Source organism: Pipistrellus kuhlii, unplaced genomic scaffold, assembly GCF_014108245.1.
Source record: "Pipistrellus kuhlii isolate mPipKuh1 unplaced genomic scaffold, mPipKuh1.p scaffold_m20_p_31, whole genome shotgun sequence".
Lineage (NCBI taxonomy): Eukaryota > Metazoa > Chordata > Mammalia > Chiroptera > Vespertilionidae > Pipistrellus > Pipistrellus kuhlii.
Window position 1 is genome coordinate 3,504,794 of NW_023425531.1, and position 23,335 is coordinate 3,528,128.

Below are 23,335 nucleotides of genomic sequence, written 5' to 3' on the forward strand. Positions count from 1 at the left end.
CCAGTAGCTATGATATGCACTGACCACTAGGGGGCAGACTTTCAATGCAGGAGCAGAAACCACAGACATGGAAACATGGGACAGATTGATGAATCTAGAGTGAAGTGGGGACAGGGGAGGGTGAGAAGAGATTAACCCAAGGTCTTATATGCATACTAAAGGCCCAGTGCCTCCCAACTGCCTTCCCCTACTTGCCTGATCACCCACAACTGCCCTCCCTTGCAGGCCTGGTCCCTCCCAATTGCCCTCCCCTGCCAGCCATCTTGTGTCCACATAGGGGCAGGATCTTTGACTACATGAGGGCAGCCATCTTGTGTGTTGGAGTAATGGTCAATCTGCATATTACTCTTGTATTAGATAGGATAGAGGCCTGGTGCATGGGTGGGGGCCAGCTGGTTTTCCCTGAAGGGTGTCCCAGATCAAGGGGGCGGTTTCCTTGGGGCATGAGGCAGCCTGAACGAGGGGCCTGTGGTCGTTTGTAGGCCGGCCATGACCCTGATGACCCAAGCAGAGGTCCTGGTATCTGGGACATATTTACTTTCTACAGTTGAAACTTTGTAGCCTGGAGCAGAGCAGAGCCTCCTGCTTGCTCCATAGCGGCAGCCATTTCTGTTGGAATTTGTTTACCTTCTATAATTAAACTTTGTAGCCTTGAGTGGAGGCTTAGGCTGGCAAGGGCAGGCAGAAAGCTTGGCTTCCTCCATTGCCAGGGAAATGCCTCTCTCCTGTTCTCTGTGGCTGTAGCCATCTTGGTTGGGTTTATTTGCATACTCGCTCTGTTTGGCTGGTGAGCGTGGCTTGTGGAGCAGAGTGATGGTTAATTTGCATATTACTCTTTTATTAGGTAGGATACTAGAGGCCCAATGCATGAAATTCGTACAAGATTAGGCCTTCCTTCCCTCGGCTGCTGACACTCGCTTCCCTCTGGCACCCAGGACCCAGGCTTCCCTTGCAGCCCCAGCTTCGTCTGGAAGGTTGTCCAGTCTAATTAGCATGTTATGCTTTTATTTTTTAAATTTTTTTAAATGTATTTTATAGATTTTTTACAGAGAGGAAGGGAGAGAGATAGAGAGCTAGAAATATCGATAAGAGAGAAACATTGACCAGCTGTCTCTTGCACACCCCCTACTGGGGATGTGCCCGCAACCAATGTACATGCCCTTGCCTGGAATCGAACCTAGGACTTTTCAGTCTGCAGACCAACGTTCTACCACTGAGCCAAACCGGCTTCGGCGTTGTTATGCTTTTATTATTAAAGATATAATTTTGCCTCTCTGTCCGAAATTTTCATGCTTATATGAATTCCCTGTTTTAATCATATTAAAACTTGAATTTCTTCTGTTTATCTGTAATTGTTTATTCCACCAGCCAGAAGAACCGAGAGGGGGAAGTTTCCATGTCCCAACAGAACCTTTGCAAAGATATGGGTAACAATTAATAATTACTAATATTCAAAGATGTTTTACTAATTAATAACAACAAGGCAACTGAACAGAAAAATGAGCAGGCAATTCACACGAAGGAACATGCAAATTGTCAATAAACATATGCTAAGATGCTCAGTGTTGGTAGAAGCCAAGAAAATGCAAATTAAACCAGTACAGTCTTTTTTTCACCCATTATATTTACCAACATTTTCAAAGAAAACAGTGATAATGTTCAATTCTGGCTGACAGTGGTGAGACATAGGAATTGCTACAACTTATTAGAAAAGTAATCTGGACACACCATTAAAATTTTTTTAAAAGCAAACGTTTTTGACTCAGATATCTTCCCTCTGGGAATCTATTTTACTGAAATGAACGCCCCAATGTACCCAGACTCATCCCCAAGGAGACATGCCACAATATTTTTGTAATTTCTAAAAACAGACTATTTGAATGCCCAACCAGTAGGAGAATGGTTGGATAAATAAACAGTTAAATCTAACTTATCTGAAGGGATGTCCACATACTGTTAGGGGGAGAAGCAAGTTGCAGAGTGATAGGCATATTATAGCAGCTTTTGTAATCGAAGCCAGAGCAAATGAGCAAGCCAGCCAACCCTGAAGACGAACAGGGTATGTCAGGACACCCTTCTAATTCCTCTCCCTGGCTACCTGCAAGATAGAAGAGGCAGAAATCATGACTATTTCTGTCCTTTTATATCATTTTTAGCTCCTGAAAATAAACATGTATTATTTTAATTCTTTAAAATCCTATATAACCCTCGCAGTGTGGCCTGGTTGGTTGGAGAGTCAGCTAAAAGGTGGCAATTTGATTTCCAGTCAGGCCACATACCCAGGTTTCGGGTTTGATCCCGGTCAAGGGTCAGTATGAGAGGCAACCAATCAATATTTCTCTCTTGCATTGACCTCTCTCTCTCTCTCTCTCTCTCTCTTTCTCTCTCTCTCTCTCTCTCTCTCTCTCCTTTCTCTCTCTCTTTCTTTCCACCTTTCTCCCTTCCTTTCTCTAAAAATAAATAAATAAATAAATAAATAAATAAATAAATAAATAAAATATATATAAACTTTGTAAAATAAAAAATGTTGGTGTGTCCCAATTGGCTATAAGTGGCAAGTTCCTCAATGTGACATATAAGCCAGCGTGGTCTAGCCCCTGCCACTTCTATGGCTTCATCTGTCTCCACATTTCTCCATACACAGTGCTTTGGCCACATTGAGCTATAGTACTTCTAGTTTCTTAAATATGGCATCTGTGTCTTATCTCTGAATTTGCACACTCCCCCGAAAAGCTATTCTTCAGTCCACTCCCCACCCCCACCTTGTGAATTCCTACTAATTCTTCAAAACCCAACTGAACAATGACCCACCCCACTCTGATTGTACCTCAATGACAACTTTTGTACTTTAATAAATTATTTGTGGGTATATGTGTGTGCGCGTCTGTGGTGTCAGCCTTCATTGTGCTCAGCTGGCATATAAGAAGTTTTCACTGGTAATGCTTGCTGAATGAATTAAAATGAAATTAGTGTGTTATAACTTCTGTGTTTTTGACCTAACAATAGCATCATTCTGGCTATGTTTTGATGATTTGTGTTTTTGATAAGCTAATGTGGGTGCAAAGTCTTATAAATAGGCTAATAGTTTGATTGACTGTTTTGTCAAAAGTTGAGACACTTGCAATCATCGCCTTCCAACATCAAGAATTCATTTTTCAGCCTAAGTTCAATTCCTAATAGGGAACAAGTATGAATATGGGGATGCAGCTGTGCTGTTTCGAAAGCTCAATCCTTAATTCCACTTTTTTTGTTTCCTAAAGGCTGTGTGCTGCTGCTTCTGCCTGCTCTCGAGTCCAGTCCCGGACCTGCCTGGCTCTGGCCTGCGCTGCTCAATGCCAACTCCTGAAGCTGCATCTCAGGCTCTTGTTTCAGCTGATGGCAAGCCCAGGAGGGACCTGGGGGGCAGACAAAAGGGAGAAGCCAGGGTGCCTCTCCCCCTCTCTGCTTCCATCAACTGCCTCTCCTCCAGCTCCTCTGTGCCTCTAAGCCTCTATGGGACCCCTACGTCCTATTCCTCAGTTTTTGAGTGCTCTGATTGCACTGGGCCCGTTACAGTGCCTCCTGCCTCTGTGTCTGCACCTCAGATGGCAGTGACTTCCTGCTGTTGCTAACCTCTGGGTCACTTCATGAATCGGTTCTCTTTTGTTGTGAAACAAACTACCCAAAACTTAATGGCTTAATACAACGACCATTTATTTGTAGCTCACAATTCAAGAGGTAGCAATTTAGACTGGGACCAGCTGGGCAATTCTTCTGCGGGTCCCGGCGGGCACGCTCATGCATCTAAGATCAGCTGCCAAGTCATCAGGGAGCTCCGCTTTGGAAGTTGGCTGGCTGTCATCTGGGGCAGCGGTGGCTCCATGTGTCTCTCACATCCGACAACAGTCTAGCGCAGGCGCATTCCGTTGGCAGCTGGTTCCAAGAAAGAGAAAGCAAATGGGAAAACCTCTTGAGGCTCAAGCTTGGGACTCAATGACATCAGAAGATCTACCCAGATTCAAGAGGTCAAGAAGTAGACTCCATGCCTTGATGAGAGGGGACTTAGTGGCCATCTTTGAACTCTACCACACCTACCGCCATCTCTTCCATCACCCGTTCAACCAAGTTCCTGTGTAAATTTCCTCCATCATAAGTACTGGAAGTCATTCCTGTTTCTCTAGTCAGACCTGTGTGTGTGTTTGAATGTGTTTGGGAGATAGGAGGTAAGGAAGCCAGGAAAAAGCTATTCCTATTGGGGTCCCCTTAGGGTTCTGAACATCATCTGCCCAGGCTCTTTTAGAATTAGCCAATACGACAATACAGATGTGTCCAAATTCAGCAAAGATGAGTCGAGTGTCACCATGTGGCAGGCACAGTGCTAGGTCCTGTGGGCTGTGTGGGGCGGTACACAGAGTGTAGAATGCATGGTGCCTGCCATGTGGACTGTAAGCGGTATCCGAGGAGCCAGGGATAGGGGTTTGATAAGAATAGGAGGATGGGCCGAAACCGGTTTGGCTCAGTGGATAGAGCGTCGGCCTGTGGACTGAAAGGTCTCGGGTTCGATTCCAGTCAAGGGCATGTACCTTGGTTGCGGGCATATCCCCAGTAGGGGGTGTGCAAGAGGCAGCTGATCGATGACTCTCTCTCATCGATGTTTCTAACTCTCTGTCTCTCTCCCTTCCTCTCTGTACAAAATCAATAAAATATATTTAAAAAAAAAAAAAAAAGAATAGGAGGATGGGCACCATGTGAACAAAACCGGTTTGGCTCAGTGGATAGAGCGTCGGCCTGTGGACTGAAAGGTCCCGGGCTCGATTCCGGTCAAGGGCATGTTCCTTGGTTGTGGGCACATCCCCAGTGGGGGTATGCAGAAGGCAGCTGATCGAGGATTCTCTCACATCGATGTTTCTGACTCTCTGTCCCTCTCTCTTCCTCTCTGTGAAAAGTCAATAAAATATATATATATTTTTAAAAAGAATAAGAGGAAGAGGGAGAGGAGGATGGCTACTATGATGATAATACAGCTCAGAGCCTAGTGGGGAATGGTAAATACTCAGATGGGAGTTTTCTTGGCCTAGAAAGTAAGTGCCTCACCATGTGCTCACCACTGCTTCTCCATGGCTGAACAGGAGGTCAGCACCCAGTAATTGGGGAACAAAACCTTTATTAAGCGAGTGATTAAACGGTGTGTACATGGAGCTACCAGTGCAGAGGAGAAAGGAGTCAATTCTGAGAGTGGAGCAATGCTTCATAAAAGCAGATGATTTCTCAAGTTTAGACTGAGAAACAGTTGTCAGATTTTGGCACAGGGGAGGGACTGCAAGGAAGCCGAAGGCTCAGCATGAGCAATACCAAGGGATGTGGGATGGGTTAACCTCCCTGGGACCATCCTGTTATAATCATCACTGGTGTGCACATCCCCAAGGCTGTTCCTCTGAGCCCGTCTCACTGAGGCCTCAGGAGATGCCCTGAGGCCTCCACTGCTCAGACAACAACACCGACCTTCAGGTTTGGGAACAGCCCTCCTCAGTACAGGTGGAGGCAACTCTGCATGGATGGGCACCATGTGAGTCTGGATAGCTTTCTCCTTGTGATTTGGGTGTTTTGAATGTGTGCCCAGAGGCTCCTGCAATAAATCCCTTTTTAGAAGCTAAACAAACACACGGGGAAAAGGGGAAAAAAAGCCAGAAGCAACGGACATGCCTCCCAGGGGAGCTTGGTTGACAGGGAAGACATCTGGACCCAGAGAGAAGAGGGATTCTGTCAAGAGTGAGCTCAGCTCAAAGCCCTTCAGTGAATCACACTCCCTGCTCCTCCGGCAGGGAAATGAGCCAGCTCTCTCTGTTTCTGTCTGGGACCCCAGACAAGGCCAGAGAAAGCCCCTCGCAGGACAGCTCTGTTAATTGGAAGAGCTGTCACCTCCTTCTGCCGCAGGCCAGGAGGAGCTGAAGTCAGCTACAGGAAGAGAAGCTGCAGTCCTTGCTGTGATGCTGGCCCTTCAAGTTCAAGGTAATTCAGATGTAAAGTCCTCAACCCTTAGGCTTCAACTGTGGAGTGAGGCTCTACTCTTCCACCTCAAGCTGCCAAACCCTGTTGCTCCCTACGAGTGTTCCTAACTCACTGCCCTTCAGGGTTTTGTAGGCTAGTTTCAAACTGGGGTTCCGGTCTTAAGTGCATTTGGAGAAAGTATGTGAGGTGATGTTTGTAAAATAACTTGCCATGAGGCTAACGTGCAATAAGCATTCAATAAATGTTACCTGTTATGAGCTGAAATGTGTCCCCCCAAATTCGAATGATAAAGGACCTCAGAAAGCGACTGTATTTGGAGATAGGGCCTCTAAAGTGGTGATTCAGTTAGAATGAGGCTGCTAGGGTGGGCCCTGATCCAACCCGCTGGTCTCCTTATAAGGACAGGGAATTTGGGGACACACACAGGAATGGCCATGCACAACCCAAAGGTGCTCACAACTTGACTTTGGACCACCTGCCTTCAGAACTGTGAGGAGATGTTTCTGCTGAAGCCACCTATATGTGTCATTTTGTTAGAGCAGCCCAAGCAGACTACCTACTGTTGTTGTTATTTTTACACCCAGATGCAAAGCTGAGAACCAGGGTGCCCTTGATTTCCATATTGACAAAGGCTCCAGATCAATCGTGCACAGGAAGCCAGCTGCACCGAGGAAGCCAGAGCCACATTGCCTTCTGCCCTGCTACGCCGGCTGGCTGGCTGGCTGACTGTGGGACTGTCACTGTGACTCATGCCGTTCTGGTTTCGGTGTGGCGTGCAGAGCTCTGTAGAGACCAGATGACAGTTGCTATGAGTCAACAGCAGGGAAGTCCCTGAGGTGGGGAGAACTTCTCCACTCCCCAGCCTCGCTCCTGCAGACATGCTGAGAGCACGGCACCCCAAAACAATGAGGTTCTCCCTGGTTTTCAAGTGATTATGATTGCCCTCCCATCACCCTCTTGAAGGTCAGAAAGCCAGATCTGGACCCCACAATTAACACCTAATTATAGGTCCTCACCAATTCATGAAGGACTTGCCGGTTCTAGAGTTACCAAAAATCCATAATCAAAATCAAACATGTCTGCTGTCCCTTCTCCCCCAACATCCTACTCCTCCTTTAATAAAATGACTTAACCTCTGACCCTGGTGAATTATCTATCTGCAAGTCAGTGCTAACACTGCCTCTTGTCTGAAGGATCAAATGAGGTCATTCATTCATTCATTTAACCAATATGTGTCACATGACCTACCAAGCACTCATTAGATACTCACTGAACAAGTGCTCCCGGCCAGCCCTCTGGGAGCTGCACTGAAGAATAGTGAGGAGGTCTCAGACCTCACAGACCTTACCTTCTCCCAGGGAGGCGAAGAGCAAGTAGACCAGGGCTGGAGGTCATCCGGCCCACGAGCCGCATATGTGGTCTGACCCTGCCAAGGCATTATGGTTGAGGTAATGAAATGTGTGACCAAATACAGCAGGCTCATTTTTAAGTCGATAATTCTTTATAGCTCTTGAACGATGTTATAAATATCCAAATGGCCCTTGGCAGAAAAAGTAGACACCTCTGAAGTAGACAAACAAGATGACTTCAGGCGGGGCCTGCTACACTGGAAACAGCACAGTAATGAGATGGCAACAGAGATGGCTTGTCACAGAAGGTGTCTCCTCGGGCCTGAATGGTGAGCTGGGTGTGGGAGGGCCCGGGAAAAGAATATGTTACCAGAAGGAGGCAGAGGAAACTGCAGGAGCAGAGGTTCTGGAAGGAAGGAGGTATGTAAGGACCAACAGAAAGCGGAAGGCTTGTGGGAGAGAAGGACAGGGTCCAGGAGGAAGTGGCAAGGTGGGCAGAGGTTAGACTGCAGGGGTTCCTCTGGGACGGGGACGTTGGATGGTCCCGTGGTGGAAAGCAGACCAAAGAATGAAAGATCAGAACTTAACCTGAGTTCAGACAGGGCGAGTGTTTGAAGATGGTCTGAGATCAGTCAGGGCCGCCCCAGCTGTGGCCAAAAATTTGCATTTAAGGTCATGGCTCCTAAATTGACTGCACATTGGAGTCATCGAGGATCTTTAAACAAACACTGACGTCTGGACCCCACCCCCACCAGTTCTGATATAATCGGGCTGGGCTGCAAGCCGGGCAGTTGGGTTTGTTTGTTGTTTGTTTGTTTGTTTGTTAGTTTGTTTTTAGGCTCTCCGGGGATTCTAATGGGTAGCCAATGTTGAGACCACAGGAATGAGAAGCCACTGGAAGAGGATTGTAAGCTGAATGGCATGATCTGAATTCTCCGTAAAGGAACCAATCACACGGCTGCCACTGTAACCCATGGGATTCCCCTAGCAGAGCACGGAACATAGTTGATTCCTGGTGTTTAGTTCCTTCCCTCCCGTAGCCTCTGAGTCTTCCCGAGATCTGGAACTGCTGGGCACTGCAAGAGAAAGTATTCGAGGGGAGTATGTTAGTGGATCTGCCTCCAGCAGGACTGTTTCCTGACTCTGTCCTTGGAATTTCTCAGCCTTCACCCTGTAATCCCACCTCGGGCCCTGGAGACTCGCTGCCGTGTGTCTTAAACAGCCCTGAGGACCCCAGCCCCCGGCAGAGCAGCTCCGAGGAGCATGCAGAAGCAACTTGGTGACTTTATTTTGATAAAATACAATAATTACCATGCCTAGCAGCTGCTGCTATTTAAAATAAGAAAAACCTGGGCCTGAATTTAAACTGTTTTTGGTAAAGCATGTGCCCCACCAATCTGGTGCAACAAAATCAGACATTATGAAATCCTCAGAAGTGGAGCTTGTTACAGGAAGTTAAGATGCAAATCATATTTCGCTTCAAATGAGCCCGATGAATACATAATTTTCCACAAAGAAATACTTTTGTGTCAGGATCCTTTTGCCAAGAACCGAAGTTTCGGGCTGCAGCTGTTAGCGGTGTCTGATTGTCCATTTCAAACTGCAGGCACTTCTGTTTGCCTAAGGAGGATGTGGAGCAAAGACAGGAAGTGCTACTCTCATCAATTGTCTTCCAGAATATTCTCTAAGAGATCAGCCTGTACTTCCCAACAACCATACTTATGCTCAGAATTTACAGAGCAAACCCCAAGGCGAATCGCCAGCTCCTGCCACAGTCCTGTCCCTTCAGAAGAGGCTGTTTTTCCTCTCCCCCCAGGACTTCCTCTGACCTTGGGGTCATTAACTCTATTTGCCAGGAGTCTTTATTCCATGTGGAAGAAGCCCAGTTCAAATTAAATAAACACACCAAAACAAGACGGAAGAAACCTTATTTGTCCCTGACACGGCCTGGCTCAGGCACACTGGGTGTGTGTTGAGGGGACAGGAGAGGGGACTGGCCTCACACAGTAGAAGGAGGGCTGAGTAGACATGAGGGTGTAACACCGGTCCCCGGACTTGCCAGGCACCAGCGTCAGACCGGGTGGTTTTCTCCAGGTGAAGGGTCAAGTGGCGCCTTGGAGATTTGGATTGAATTGGCTTGAGAGGAATGGTAAAGAGCCAGAAGTGGTCGAGGCTCAAGGGTATATTTAAAAGACACAGATTGGATTTGAGGCAGAGAAGAAAAAGAAGTTGGGAAGAGGAGGCAAAGACGGGAAGGGGCCCAACCAGCATGGCTCAGTGGTTGAGCATCGACCTATGAACCAAGAGGTCACGGTTCAGTTCCCAGTCAGGGCGCTTGCTCCAGTTGTGGGCTCAATTCCACACACCCCCAGTAGAGGGCATGCAGGAGGTAGCCAATCAATGATTCTCTCATCACTGATGTTTCTATCTCTCTCTCCCTCTCCCTTCCTCTCTGAAATCAATTTCATATATATATATATATATATATATATATATATATATACATATATATATATAATTTTTTTTTTAAAGACGGGAGAGGGTGAGTAAAACAGGAGAAGTATGGTAAGTGTACTGGAGGTGTGAGCGGGATAGAAGAACAAGAGACAGGAACTGCCATAACATGTGGGGCTTTGGGGAGAGGGATGGACAGAGGTCTATTGCATGATGTACCTGCCCCTCCACCACTGTCTCGAGACCCCTTGAGTAAGGACTGCAGTAATTGTGCTCTCTGGAGAGGAGTAGTATTCCTTTTACTCGTGGCACTATGCTGAGAAATGGGCTTGGGCAGTGGTCTGCAAACTCATTAGTCAACAGAGCCAAATATCAACAGTACAACTATTGAAATTTCTTTTGAGAGCCAAAACTTTTAAGCTTAAACTTCTTATAATGCCTCTTCTTCAAAATAGATTCGCCCAGGCCGTGGTATTTTGTGGAAGAGCCACACTCAAGGGGCCAAAGAGCTGCATGTGGCTCACAAGCCACAATTTGCTGACCATGGGGCTTGGGGAAACCTGGCTTTACTCAGTTTTGACTGAAATGTAGAACTTTAAGACTTTGAGATGGAGCCTTGTGGGCTGAGGCTGTATCTGTGAAAAGGACTGAAATGGGTGGAGGTGAAACTTGAAAGAACCAAGGTCAAAGCACTCTTAAGCCAGAGCACACCTGCAGGGGTGACTGCCAGCACTGGCTGGAAATGAGGACAGTGGGCGGAACCCAGAGGCTCCAATGAATGGTGTGGGGGTCTGGGAAGCAGATGAATAGCAGCATGAGGGGGGGAATGCGGTGAAATTCAAGTCTCAAAGGAGTGGGGGTGTTAAATGCCATGGAAATAGTCCTAGGAATAGAGCTCCAACACCCCTCCCCTGACTCAGCGTGCAGGGGTGTGGAGAAGGAGCAGCCACTGTGAGCGGGAACCGCCGGGGACAGTGCTGTCCGGAGAGTCAGTGCCGTTTGCACAGGCTCACAGGGGGCAGCTGTTCACCCTGGAACCAGCCCAGGGAGAAGGTTAGGAGGCAAGGAGCCATGGGAGCAAAGCAGAAGCAACAAGATGGCTTGTCATATGGCCGGCTCCTTCCCAGCTCACAAATTACCTGCCTGACCCTGCGCCCAGAGTAGCCTGGCTCCCTCAGACACTGTGCAGTGCTTCCCCACATAGCCCATAATGTCAAGTAAATAGATGAATTCATGAATAAATTTCTTGTCTGGTTCCCCGATTTGCAACTGCCACTAGAATGTAAACTCCATAAAAGCAGCGGCCTTGTGTATTTACTCACCGCCTGGTTCCCAGTGGCTGGCAGATAGTTAAGCGCTCAGCAAATACATGTTGGATGAATGAGGTAATGAGCAAACATGTGAATGCATGATAAATGGCCCTAGGAGGTTGGAGGGACAGAAGAACACAGATGTCCACAGAGCTTGCACTTTGGTGAGGGGCCCTGGTGCCTAGGGAACCCCAATTTGAGTCTTGGGGACAGAGCCTTCCTGGCCTTGTTGCATGTCCTGGGAGGTAGACGTTGAGGAGAGAGGCTTGCTCAGACTCACACTCCGCATCTCCTCTATGGTCCCAGGACAAATTTATAAGCGTGAAGTGGATCCTGGGTTCACCTCCGGCTCAGCGGCGGTCTCTCCAGGGCATTGCTGAGAGAAGAGTCAGCACGTCATGAAGGGGCATTGCTAGTCTCACCCGCCCTTCCAACCCAAGCAGGCACATCCCTGCGGAAGGTCCTGTGATCCCTGGCCTCACCCCGGACCCTGCTGCCCAGAACCCATGGCTGTGGAGCCCAGTGGCCTTGGCTAAGTGAGGCAGAGTGAGGGGCATGGGTGGGTGCTGCTGGGACCCACCTCATTTCTTGGTTCCTGGCTCAATGACCCAACCTCTGCCTCTGGTTCCTGTGGCCGACGGGGACGAGGTCTGGCTGGAAGTCTAACAGGAATCATATGCCCATCTCCTGAACACCCTCTTCCTGCACCCTCTCCCAGAACTTCAGCTTCAAAGGAAAGAAGGACAAATACCCCCTGACGGAGTCCTCCCAGCCCAAGACATTTCCCAACCCACACCTGTTCTGTTCCATGCCAGCTGACTTACAACAGGCCACCTGCATGCCACTCAGAGGTGGGCTGTCCATCAGGCATCGTGCGAGGCGCGTGCAGGGCACAGGCCAGGCCAGGCTGCCTCTCCTCACACCCCCGCGGAGGGAGCCTGTGCTCCCTCCAGAACCTGTGCCCTCACCTGTGATCAGGCTCCCTCTGGTCCGGGCACCCACCACGCCCTTCCCTGTGGAGTATGGTCTGCAGGTTGAGCTGCTTCTGCCCCGACAGCAACCTGATTTCTACTTGTTTTCATGGGGAAACAAACTTCTCTCCCTTTAAGAGCATGTCGTTCTGATGGAGCTGACTCTGCCTGCAGCTCCAGACACAGCCTGTGACCGAGGCCCCTTCCCTGACCTCAGTGGGACGGGTCCAGGGGTGGGTGCATGGTCTTACAGGAGCCAATTCAGACCCTTGAGTCCATCTTCTCTCCCGATTTGCTGTATGACCTTGGGCGAGTCATTGACCTCTGTGAGTATCTATTTTTCTTTTTTTCTTTTTTTGAAGTGTTGTGTTTTTTTTATTTTATGTACAAAGAGATAGCATTGTCGTAAGGTAGATAGATGTCTTCAATGACCCATTCACGGAAGTTCCCTTAGTCCAACTTAATGAAGCCGATGTCCTTCGCATACTGGCGGAAGCACTGGTGGCACATGTTGAGGCCGTACTTCCGGATCAGGCCGTGGCGGTTGGAGCAGACGCGGCAAGAGCGAGAGCCCTGGCCGAATTTCCTCGGGTGGCTCCAGTAGAGTTGCTGGTGACCCATCTTGCTCACTCGGTAGCAACGAGGCAAAAGGGTGAGTATCTATTTTTCAAACGTTGCATTAGGTCAGAGCTTTGCACTGTGAACTAGGTAGCTAGAATCACCCCGAAGTTTGATACAGATGGGAACTCCTGGACCCTACCTAGACCTACAGAACCAGAATTTCCGAGGGAGGGACCAGAAGTGTTATGCTTCAATCAGTCCTCCAGGGAATTCTGGTGTCCCGTCTCAGGACTGTGGCCGACAGGGACGAGGCCTGGCTGGAAGTCTAACATGTCTCTGAGTCTGGGAGTCTATCAACCACGGTGTCCAGAAAATCCAGAAAAAGGCAGGGAGGCGACAATTCTTTCTGGTACCTTGGACACCCCCAGCAACCTTTCTTTTTTTCCCATTTTCACTGACCACCACCTTGTACTTTCATCTCAGGGGCTCTCCCATGTCACCCTGGGGCAGCAGGAAATGTGTGGGGAGTCTCGCACCCTTTCTGCATTGCCGCCAGCACGCCCCCACGCCTACCGTGGCTGTGGGCACTGCAGGAGCTGCATCTGTCGGTCCAGGGCTGTATCCTTGGCCTCCAGAATGGGGCCCTGGAGAGGAGGCAGGCCTCATTAATATGCAGGCCTCATTATTACTCATTTGAGAGTGGATAATAATGAGGCCTGCCTCCTCTCTGAGGCCCCTGAAGGTGACAGAAATTCTCAAACCTGTGTCAGAGTCTGCCTTCATCTGCCCAGGCGGCTGTGACAACACACAACAGCCTGTATGGCTTACCGATAGGAACTGTCTCTCCCTCACAGTTCCGGAGGCGGGGGACTGAGATGGAGGTCTAACAGGACTTGTTTGTGGTGAGGACTCCCTCCCAGGCTTACAGACCGCCAGTCACCATGTCCTCATGTGGAGAGAGCGGGTTAGCCAGCTCTGGATTCTCTTCTTCTAAGGGCACTAATCCTTTTAGAACTGGGCCCACCCTTATGACCTCGTTTGACCTCACTTCCCTCCTTACTCCAAATATGGCCACACTGGGACTGGAGGAGCTCCAACTTGTGAGTTTGGGGGCCCAAGCCTCCAGCCTCTGACAAAGCCAGGTGCCCCCTTCCCATTGGAAAAGCCCGCCCCTGGCCGGAGGTCTCCTCTACTTCCTTTCTGACTGTTGGAACCAAAGGGGTCATGAGTTAGGGGAAACTACAGGGAGAACACAGCAGAATATGACCCTCTACATGTATCATTAAAATATAAAACATGGAATAAATCATGAGCATGATAATTTTATTTCATCTAATTTATAGAAGGGAAAATAAAGACAAGAAATAAGGTTTAAAATGAGAACAATCACAAATGAAAAAAAGTAAGCTGCAGAACATCAAGGATAATGTAATCTCATTTTTAGTTAACAATTAGGATGTGAGGGGTAATATGTTTACGCCATTTATTGGCTTACAAGGGAGAAAAAACCTGAATGGGGCAGACACCCAAAGGTCCTTAGGGAATGGGATTAGGTAGGGAGGGAGAGCTTTATCTTTTTACCTTATACACATCTGCATTAAAATAACGATTAAGAGAGATCCAAGATGGCTGCGCCCAGGTGAACACCTAGCCGCAGCCACACACAACAATTTCAATGAAATAGAACTAAAATATAAAACGGACATTGCCCAGAACTACAGGAAGGTTGACTGACTGGAAATTCTACAGTGAGAAGCAAGGAGAAAACCAGAAGGAGGTGCGGAGGAGCTGGCAAAGCCCAAGGTACGGAGACGCGGCGCTCGGAGAGGACAGAGCCGGAGAGGAGGAAGGCCGAGTGCCTGGCGGGCGTTCCCAAGCAGGAAGGAGATAAAACTCCGACTGTGCTGGGCCCCCGACTGCTCTGATCCCCAGTTTTAAGCCAGACCCCAGGGACTCAGGCTCAGCCATAGGGAGCCGGGCTGTAAGGCGGAACCCCGGGGAAGTGGCGAAAGGAGGTCCTGGCGGTGCGCACACTGCGCACAGAGAAGGGACTGTCAGCTGTGCCGCAGGATTGCCCTGACGGGAAGGAGACTGGGGCTCCAGACTGCTCTGAACGCCACCTCCAACTCCACTTCCAACTGAACTGAACCCAATACCGGGCTCATTGTGGGAGAGCATAGACTGGCAGCAGGCGAAAATCGAGGGCACCTTTCTCTCAGAGGTGCTGGCAGCGAGCACTGAAGGACCCGCAGAGGGCGGGGCTGATGGAAGCCAAAGCTGCAGGCTCCACCCTGAAACCCCGTCCCATCAGTAACTGCGAAATGAGACAACAAAATAGATCACAAACGAAAGAAATGGAGGACAAAAAGCGTCTGGATATAGAGTTCAAATCTACGCTTATAAGGTTTTTCAAGAATTTCCTAGAAAAGATGGATAAGGCCTATGAGGATATGAAAAGAGATCAACTAGAATTAATAAGGAGTCATCGAGAAATGATAAGGGATCAACAAGAAATAAAGAATACATTGTCTGAAATAAAAAATATTTTACAGAGTCCTAAAAACAGAAGGGAAGATCACAAGAATCAAGTCAAAGATTTGGAACATAAAGAGCCAGAAGACACTCCTCCACAGAAGCTAGAAGGCAAGAGAATCCAGAAAATTGAAGATAATGTAAGAAACCTCTGGGACAACTTCAAACGAACCAACATCAGAATTATTGGGGTCCCAGAAGATAAAAGAGAGCAAGATATCGAAAACATACTGAAAGAAATAGTGACAGAAAACTTCCCCCACCTGGTGAAAGAATTAGACTTACAAGTCCAGGAAGCACACAGAACTCCAAACAAAAGGAATCCAAAGAGGACCACACCGAGACACATCATTATTAAAATTCCAAGAGCAAAAGACAAAGAGAGAATATTAAAAGAAGCAAGAGCAAAAAAGGTAGTAATCTATAAAGGAGCACCTATACGATTGTCAGCTGACTTCTCAACAGAAACCATGCAGGCCAGAAGGGAATGGCAAGAAATATTCAAGGTGATGAACAGCAAGAACCTACAGCCAAAAATAATCTACCCAGCAAAGCTATCACTCAGAATTGAAGGGCAGATAAAGAGCTTCACTAATAAAAAAAAGCTAAAGGAGTTCATCACCGCCAAACCAGAATTATATGAATTGCTGAAGGGGGTTCTTTCAGAAGAGAAAGTAAACAAAGATAAAAATTATGAACAACAAATACGTAACTATCAACAAGTGAATCTAAAAACCAAGGAAATTAAAAAAATCTGATGAACAATATTAACTATTGAATATAATAGAATCAGAGGTATGGAAGGGGAGTGAACTGACGATTCTTGGGGAAAAGGGGAGAGGGGGGCGTGGGAAGAGACTGAACATAAACTGTGCACCTATGGATGAGGACAATGGGGAGAGGGGAAAGGGCAGAGGGTGGGGTGGGAACCTGGTGGAGGAGAGCAATGGTGGAGGGGAAAAAAAGGAACATTTGTAATAATATGAACAATAAAAACTTATTAAAAAAAAAAATAACGATTAAAAGCTTCATGCAAGTAAAATGCTAAAATGTGATGGGGGTGGAAATGAAAAGATTAGATAGATACTTAAGATACAATAATCCTTTTATCAAGATTCCAATCAAATAAGCCAGAGGTTTTTAAAAGGACAGAAATAGGTGTGGTTTGAAATAAAAGAAAATTAACGCAAAGAAGTTACAACAATCAGACAACAGTTTTAAAAAGCACCCTATTGTTGTGGGGTCGAACCCTGGGTTCAAAATAAGACCACCGGAGGCTGATTAATTAATTTAAAAAAGCAGGCAAGGATTTATTGACTGGCCAGGACAGCCACAAGAGCACCACACGCAGGTGGACTCCAAATGACTGCACCGTTTCAGGGGTAGGCAGTCCCTTTTAAAGGTTCAAACCACAGGAATTTTCCTTTGTTCTAAATTCTAAATCCTAAAGACTAAATTCTAAAGACTGTGGACAGCCAGCAGAGTTGGTTCCCAGTCACATCCTGCTGGACATTGGAATGTGGCCCTATCTTGCGATAGCGATAACACAGAAGCAGAGCTCAGCAGCTAGTCTCTAAAGGCTATCTACAGTTTCTATCCCTGAAGCTACTGAGTCAGTGGGAATCAATCTCCTGTGGTCCTGGCCCCTAGGCAAGGGAAAATTGCCTTAGTCTCCAGGTCTCCACCTGGAAGCTGAGGCAAGTACCCTGTGTTTTAATCAGATGCAGGGGCCAAACCAAAAGGGTTAAAATTTAAATAGCAGTTTTTACCAAAGTATGGTTGCCACTATATTTCACTATGAAAAGTGACAGGGAAAAAGTTAAAGTTGTAACCATGAGGAAGGGAGTCTGGGGGAAGACTGAGGAGAAAATCAGAAAACAAAGCAACACCAGACACCCGGAAGAAAGCGGGAGGCCGCGGCTAGATCACGGTCCGGCTTCCCAGGGGAGTCTCCTGTGGAAATTACCAGGCCCGGCAAACACCCTCAGACCCCCAGTGGCTCCATTTCTGTCCCCGGGTTCCTGTGAACCCAGGGTGTGGCTCCTTACGTCAACAGAAACGCAAATCAACAGGAAACCAGTCTTGTCCTCGACAGTTGACTCGACGTCCAGAACCTTCCTGGAATCTCAGCTGTCAACAGGTGCACCATCTGCCTCCCTGGAGTGGGACAGAGCTGAGTTCCAATCCCAGGCAGGCCCCCTCCCCACCCTCCACCACCCTCCACCTCCTTTCTGAAAAGTGGGGGAAATAAGAAGCCCCTCACAGAATTGCTAGAGGTCCGAATACACATAAAAGTCATTAGCAAACACTCAGGCAAGCCAAGCCTCTCCTTCTGCCAAGGAGTGGACTCTGGTGTGAAGATTCATCCAACAGCACCCAGCAACAGATGTAGGGTTTGCTGGCCTCTCCAGGGGCTCCAGGTCACTATGCCAAGCTCCGCTCGGGGATTGTGCTTTTTCTTTGTTGTCGTTGAGGGACATTTTTGGTTGCACGTCTCCAAAGGTTTCAAGGAGCAGATTTCCAGGGAGAGGCTGTCACCTGCCCCCCAAACTACCTTAGGTTCAGGTGAGGCCCCTGGCGGGGGTTGGAAATTCAGCTTTCAGGCAAAAGGGCCTCTCTCACAGCCAGGACAGGAAGACTCTGAGTCCCTCTCGAGCAGGGGGAAGCCACTTCACTTCCATTTTGCTGTTACCCCATCCTCTTATTCAGACACAAGGGCTGGAGGGCTGGAAGGATCCTGATTAGGGTCATCCTTTTGTAAAGTGAACGAGAGCTGATCTGGGATGCTGAAATGAACCAGCCAAGCATGTCAAACTCAAAGGCTAACACAGGCCAAATAAACAAGGTGGAAGTGTGTGTGTAGAGGGCCGCCTGGGAAGGCACATGGGCATTTTCCTTAAATTGCCAACTGAGTCAGAGACAACTGGCAGAGCCAAGGCTCGGATACACATTTCCCCAAGATAGAGAAAAGTGTAATCAGCTTGGCCTTCATATCAAGCCCAGGTGTCGGCAGGGGCAAGTCTAGATACATAAATTCAGGCAAGCTAGGGCCTACTTAAGAATGCAAATAAGCTCCTTTGATCCTTATAAAGTAAGTTTTGGTGTTACTTCCTGGTATTGGGGGTATAAAATAAATGTGCTGGGAGTGGTCACATTGTCCTCCTCCTCCTCGTCTTCCTGCCTCCAGGAGACAGGATGGCGGCCCACCCAGCTCCCAGCTTTAAATCTATCTCTCTGTCTTTTCTCTTTATTTCTATTATTTCTCAATCCCTGGCCGCCTCCACTTAGAACCAGTTTGTTCATTTCTCTTTCTGCGCTGAATGTAGAAAAGGGAGATTGCCACCATGTTTGGCCCCCGCAGTATGTAGCTGGAGAAAAACAAAAGCTTCAATTTTCACAGAAATGTAGGCTTATTTTGATAGAAATATGATCAATAAAAGGGCTGAAAACAAATGAGTAATTGTTAGCATAAAATAACAGGACATTTTAATAAAAATTAATATTTTTTCTTGAACATTAACTTACCAGACACTGAATAACTGCACAACTTAATAAGCATAAAACAAATAAGCCTATTTTGCTTGTTCTCTGAAAGTGAACTATTTCCTGTTGTGCACACCAGATAAGTCAGTCCAAGACTAATGACGTGGCCACCGGCTGCTAAAATACTCGCTGCTAGTGTTGGTGGAGAGAAATGGTGAGCGTAAGGCACGTAACAGAAAAGAATGCAACACGATTATATTAATCAGTCATTAGCGAACGTTATAGTTCAGTATTAATAATTATGTATAACAGAATATTGTAAAAATTAAATTACGAAATTTATATTAAAACGTTCCTTACATACCACTCGCTATATTGACTGGGCCGCAAAACCTGCTTGAACTAGACGCTGGGTGTCCTGGGAGTTGGTGACCCGCGGTGGGTTCAGGCCCGGCACAGGAACAACTTTAGACATGAGCCGCCCGAGAGGCTCCCGGGCCAGCTGGCACGAAGGTGGGTGGTCTGTTGGAGCATCAGGGCCATAGCCCTGCCTGTTCGTCACGGCCGTGCATACGCCACGCTCCTGCCCCAACAGCTGGTCCAGCTTGCACCACACGCCCACAGCTCCAGTCACCTCAGCACCTGTAACTGGTCCCAGCGGTAACGGCGGTTGCACTGTCGCTTGGGTAGGCGACAGAAATCACCTGTGAGCTCAAAGACATCACGTACAAGGGGCACCCACATACCTCGTCAGCCGGCACTTTGGGGTCCCGTGAGTGCTCCAGGCACAAAATCCGGAGCCGCTTACAGTATGTCTTGCTCTGAGGATTGTAGCCATCACAGAAGAGTCGTGTGGTCCCTTCAATGCATGTGGGGTAGGAGGGGCCCCCAAACTTCTTCATGTCCTGGCAGCAGTCACAGTGGCCACAGTGCTCAGTGCGCCGCAGGCCTCACCCTCGCCACACCTGCGGGCTGGCCGTTTGATGTGATGATGATGCTGCTGATGATGATGATGATGGCTGAGTGTGGCCATCAAGGGCTGTGGAGAGGCTTTGTGGGGCGAAGCAGAGCCCCAAACAAGCATGGTCCCAACCCCGGTGCCTGACCCCGCCCAACGCTGCAGGTCTGGACCCGGCGCAGGCCTCTTGTGCCCTCCACCCTCATCCCCGGGCTCACTGCCCTCTCGGTCACTGCTGTCCTGTTCCCATGACTTCTTGTGCCGATAGCGGGTCTCCAGCTGGGGGTCTTCCTCTAGAACTCCAGACAGTACCACTCCCAGAAGGCTTCGGCCATCTTCTCCGTGACCCGGATGCAGGCCGCATGGAACCGCTCATTGCAGTGTCACACCCGATCATGAAGCAATTGATGTCTGGTTTGCAGAAGATGCAGAGGACGGGTGCATGCTCCCCTTTCTCCGCCTCGCTGTCCGCCCCAGTGTCTGAACCATCCCTGTCTGGGTCTGAACCATCCCCGTCCATCTCTCCACGTCCGGGGCCCCTCACAAAAGGGCGGCTGGAAGCCTGATAAAGTCCCACCTCAGGGCCTAAGCCAAATACCCCTGAGCTCCTCACCGGCTCAGCCGACGTCTTCTTTTTAAGCCCGTTTGGTTGGTTTCCCTGCCTGTCACAGTGGGAAAGATCCTTAGAAATACACATGCCCCCCTCGCCTTTCTGAAGAACTCTCAGGCTAAACTGTCCTGGCTCAACGTACACTCCCTGCACCCATCTCCTCACCGTGAGGACTAATGGGGATAAAATCCCAGTGATTTCAAATGTTTTCTTCTTCTCTGGGGCATCCCAAAGGCCAGCAGGGTCACTGAGGCACCCTGGCACCATCCAACTGGCCATTTACCAGCCACAATGAGGAGGGGACTCCAGGCTCCACGCCCGGGGCAGTGGTTAGTCACTGCTTTCAATTCCAGTCATGCCAGCAGAAGTCCAATCTCCCCCACAGGGTGACCTTTGTCCAAAGAATGGCTAGCGACACCTCTCAAGTGGTGAGGCACTTCCCTCTGTGCCTCTGGAGTTCTCAGAAGGAGGCAGGGGTCCCCCACACTAGATGGGCCGCCCCACCCAGCCTGGGGGTGGCTCTGCCCCAGCTCTAGCCCTTTCCACCCCCTGTGCCTGTGCTAAGGCACGGCCCCGGGCATCGGGACACTGTGCTGTTGACCAGCTGCCTGCCCACTGGCCCGCCCACTCTTCACCGCCACGGCCTCTGCCTTTGCTGCTCTGACTGCTGAGCTCCTGGTTACTTCTGCCCCCTCAGTGCTCTCCGCTGAGTGCTCTTCATCTCTTCGGCCTCCAGACTCTCTGGACTTCACACCGATCTGGGCTTCCAGAAGCTGACACTGGTGCTTCGCAGGAGGTGAGTGAGACCTACAAACGTATCTGTTTGAAGTCACCAACCTGGTGCCAAGTGAGTAACCATCTTAGACCACTCGGGCTGCTAAACAGGTGCCAGGGACTGGGTGGCTTATAAGCAACAGAAATTTATGTCTGCAGGTCCAGAGGCTGCAAGTCCAAGACCAAGGTGCCTACACACCCGGGGCTGATGAGGATTCACTTCCTGGCAGCTGTGTCCTCACACAGCACGGGGCAAAGATGCCCTTTCATGAGGGCTCCCAAATATCGATAGCATCACTTCAGGAGTTAGGAGGACAGCACATGAACTTGGGGGATAGGACTCTTCCGTGTACAGCAGTAACTATCGGGCCCCCAAACATCCAGAGAGCACAGTGCATATGCTCCTTAAGTATCACTGTGGCCGGAAACACCTTCCTCTCAAGTCAATAAAAATACCTTTTTCTTTGTTACTGTTACCAGAAATCTGGATATCTACACTAATAAAAGAGAAAAATGCAAATTGACCATACCTTCATGACACCCACCAACCAATCAGGAGTGAGTATGCAAATTAACCCACTAAAGATGGTGGGTTAATTTGCATACACAGGCACTGACTTGCTGGGGGGCAGGGCGGGAAAGTGGCTCCAGCTGGAGCAAAGCAGTGCCAGGTGCCAGGGGAAGGAAGGCTCATTCTTTCATGAATCTTCGTGATTGGGCCTCTAGTAATACAGTATTTTCCTGCATGGGTAAACATGATCTTGGTGTGTGACTGGAAATGGGTAAAATAGAAGACCAGAACAGGTATTGACAAGTTTTTTTTCTTCTCATTTTAATTTGTGTGAGGACTTTTAACACAAAGCTGGGACAAGCATTCATGCAAGTCAAAATGTGTAGTGAGCAATTCTACAATAATTACAACTAAACCACCTAAGTATCTTCTAAACCATGCCAGCATCTGGATTTTTTTAAACAAGTACAGTTCTTTCTTTGTTTTTCAGTAGGAGTTGAAATTCATTTCTAATTTAGAGATAAAACATAATTTCAAGGAGATGCCAGACTCTCAGAGAGCAGTTTGCCTGCTGCACAGAATTCACTCCCATTAGATCAAAGATTACGAAGGACTAGAGATGCAGCCTTGAAAAGCATGAAGACAGTATTTTAAAAGTAACCGTTATCAGAGAGTAATTAGTAAGCACTTCTAACACTCCCAGAGACCAGAGGAGAACGCACGGCGTTCCGTAAAATACACACTATATGCTGTTGCTGCCCACCCGACACCCTCACTTGGCAGTGAAGCCAGGCCGGCTCCCCGGTGAAGAAGGCCCTCCTCCGAGGACGGCATCTGAACACCGACCTTCCTCTCGCTGACAGCTCAGGGTGTGGTAGCCCTTTAATTGTGTAGTAAATTCCACTCATTCACCTTCTAAAGAGAAAAGCAAGTCACTCCACAGGGATCACATCTTTTTATTGTATTTCTCGGTGGCACCTGTGGATTTGTTATTACAGTGGTGAATGCACTGATATTGTTCTAATGCTGGGTGTCTGGCTAAAATGCAAATCTGGTGCAGCAGCTCTGAGATGGGGCCTGAGCATCTGCATTTCAAGCCAGACACTGCTGCTGCCGCTGGCCAGGAGACCGCACTTTGAGGTGAGGGCTTATAATTATCAAACCCACACAGGCAGCGAGCGGCCTCGGGAATGAAGATTGGGGTCTCTGGCTCTTCCTCTCGTTACCCCTCAACTGTACTGCATGGACTTCAATATTTAATAAGGTCACCGTAAAACCCATCATCCAAATCGACACACTTTTTGAAGTAAAAGGGAGCACCAGTAACAATTCCAGGCGCGTAGCGGGACTGTCCAGGACAAACAGGGGCTTACGAGTACCCTGGCTTTCACAGAAGCGGAGTGAACAAACTAGTGAACAAACTAGTAAGTATTGATTGTAAACCTACTGGGAAGAAGGGCCAAACTTCCTCCAAGAGCAGAGCAATCTGAAATATGTGCAATCGCCGGAGGTCGCTGGGAGGGTAAATAAAGACTGAGGATAAGAGGCACACATTTAATTTATGTCGTTGCTGAAAAGGCTGCTGATAAGGTTCTCCAATAAATGTGCTGAAGATGAGTCAGCAGAGGACGGAGGGCTGTTCTCTCAAGACAGGATGCTGACTTGGAGCCCAGAAAACAAAGGAGAGGGATAAACAGGCACTTATCTACCCGAGGGTGGTGGGCCCACCCGCTGCAGCGCCAGCCAGAGAAAGGACCCGAGATGGGATTGGCTGTTAGGAGCCAAGAACGAGCACTCGGCCTAATTATATATAAAACGAGGAAATGAGTGTGTC

The 23,335-nt window shown here is 48.5% G+C and overlaps 1 protein-coding gene and 1 long non-coding RNA gene across 2 annotated transcripts; both read right to left on the reverse strand.

Moving 5' to 3' along the window:
- Positions 1-3,676: 3,676 nt before the first annotated feature.
- LOC118731583 lies at positions 3,677-7,622 on the reverse strand. The gene is made up of 2 exons (XR_006739514.1): positions 7,550-7,622; positions 3,677-3,912 (listed from the first exon to the last, which is right to left on the reverse strand). It is a non-coding gene; the product is annotated as an uncharacterized LOC118731583 (long non-coding RNA).
- Positions 7,623-12,423: 4,801 nt separating this feature from the next.
- Positions 12,424-12,726, reverse strand: LOC118731582 (40S ribosomal protein S29-like). Its single transcript, XM_036460236.2, has one exon. The coding sequence runs from the start codon at positions 12,691-12,693 to the stop codon at positions 12,523-12,525; it is 171 nt and encodes a 56-aa protein (XP_036316129.1). The 5' UTR covers positions 12,694-12,726; the 3' UTR covers positions 12,424-12,522.
- Between the last annotated feature and the right edge of the window lie 10,609 nt (positions 12,727-23,335).

What these genes read in the sequence shown, in the direction of transcription:
- LOC118731582 (XM_036460236.2), bottom strand. Translation starts at nt 12,693, where the DNA reads ATGGGTCACCAGCAACTCTACTGGAGCCACCCGAGGAAATTCGGCCAG.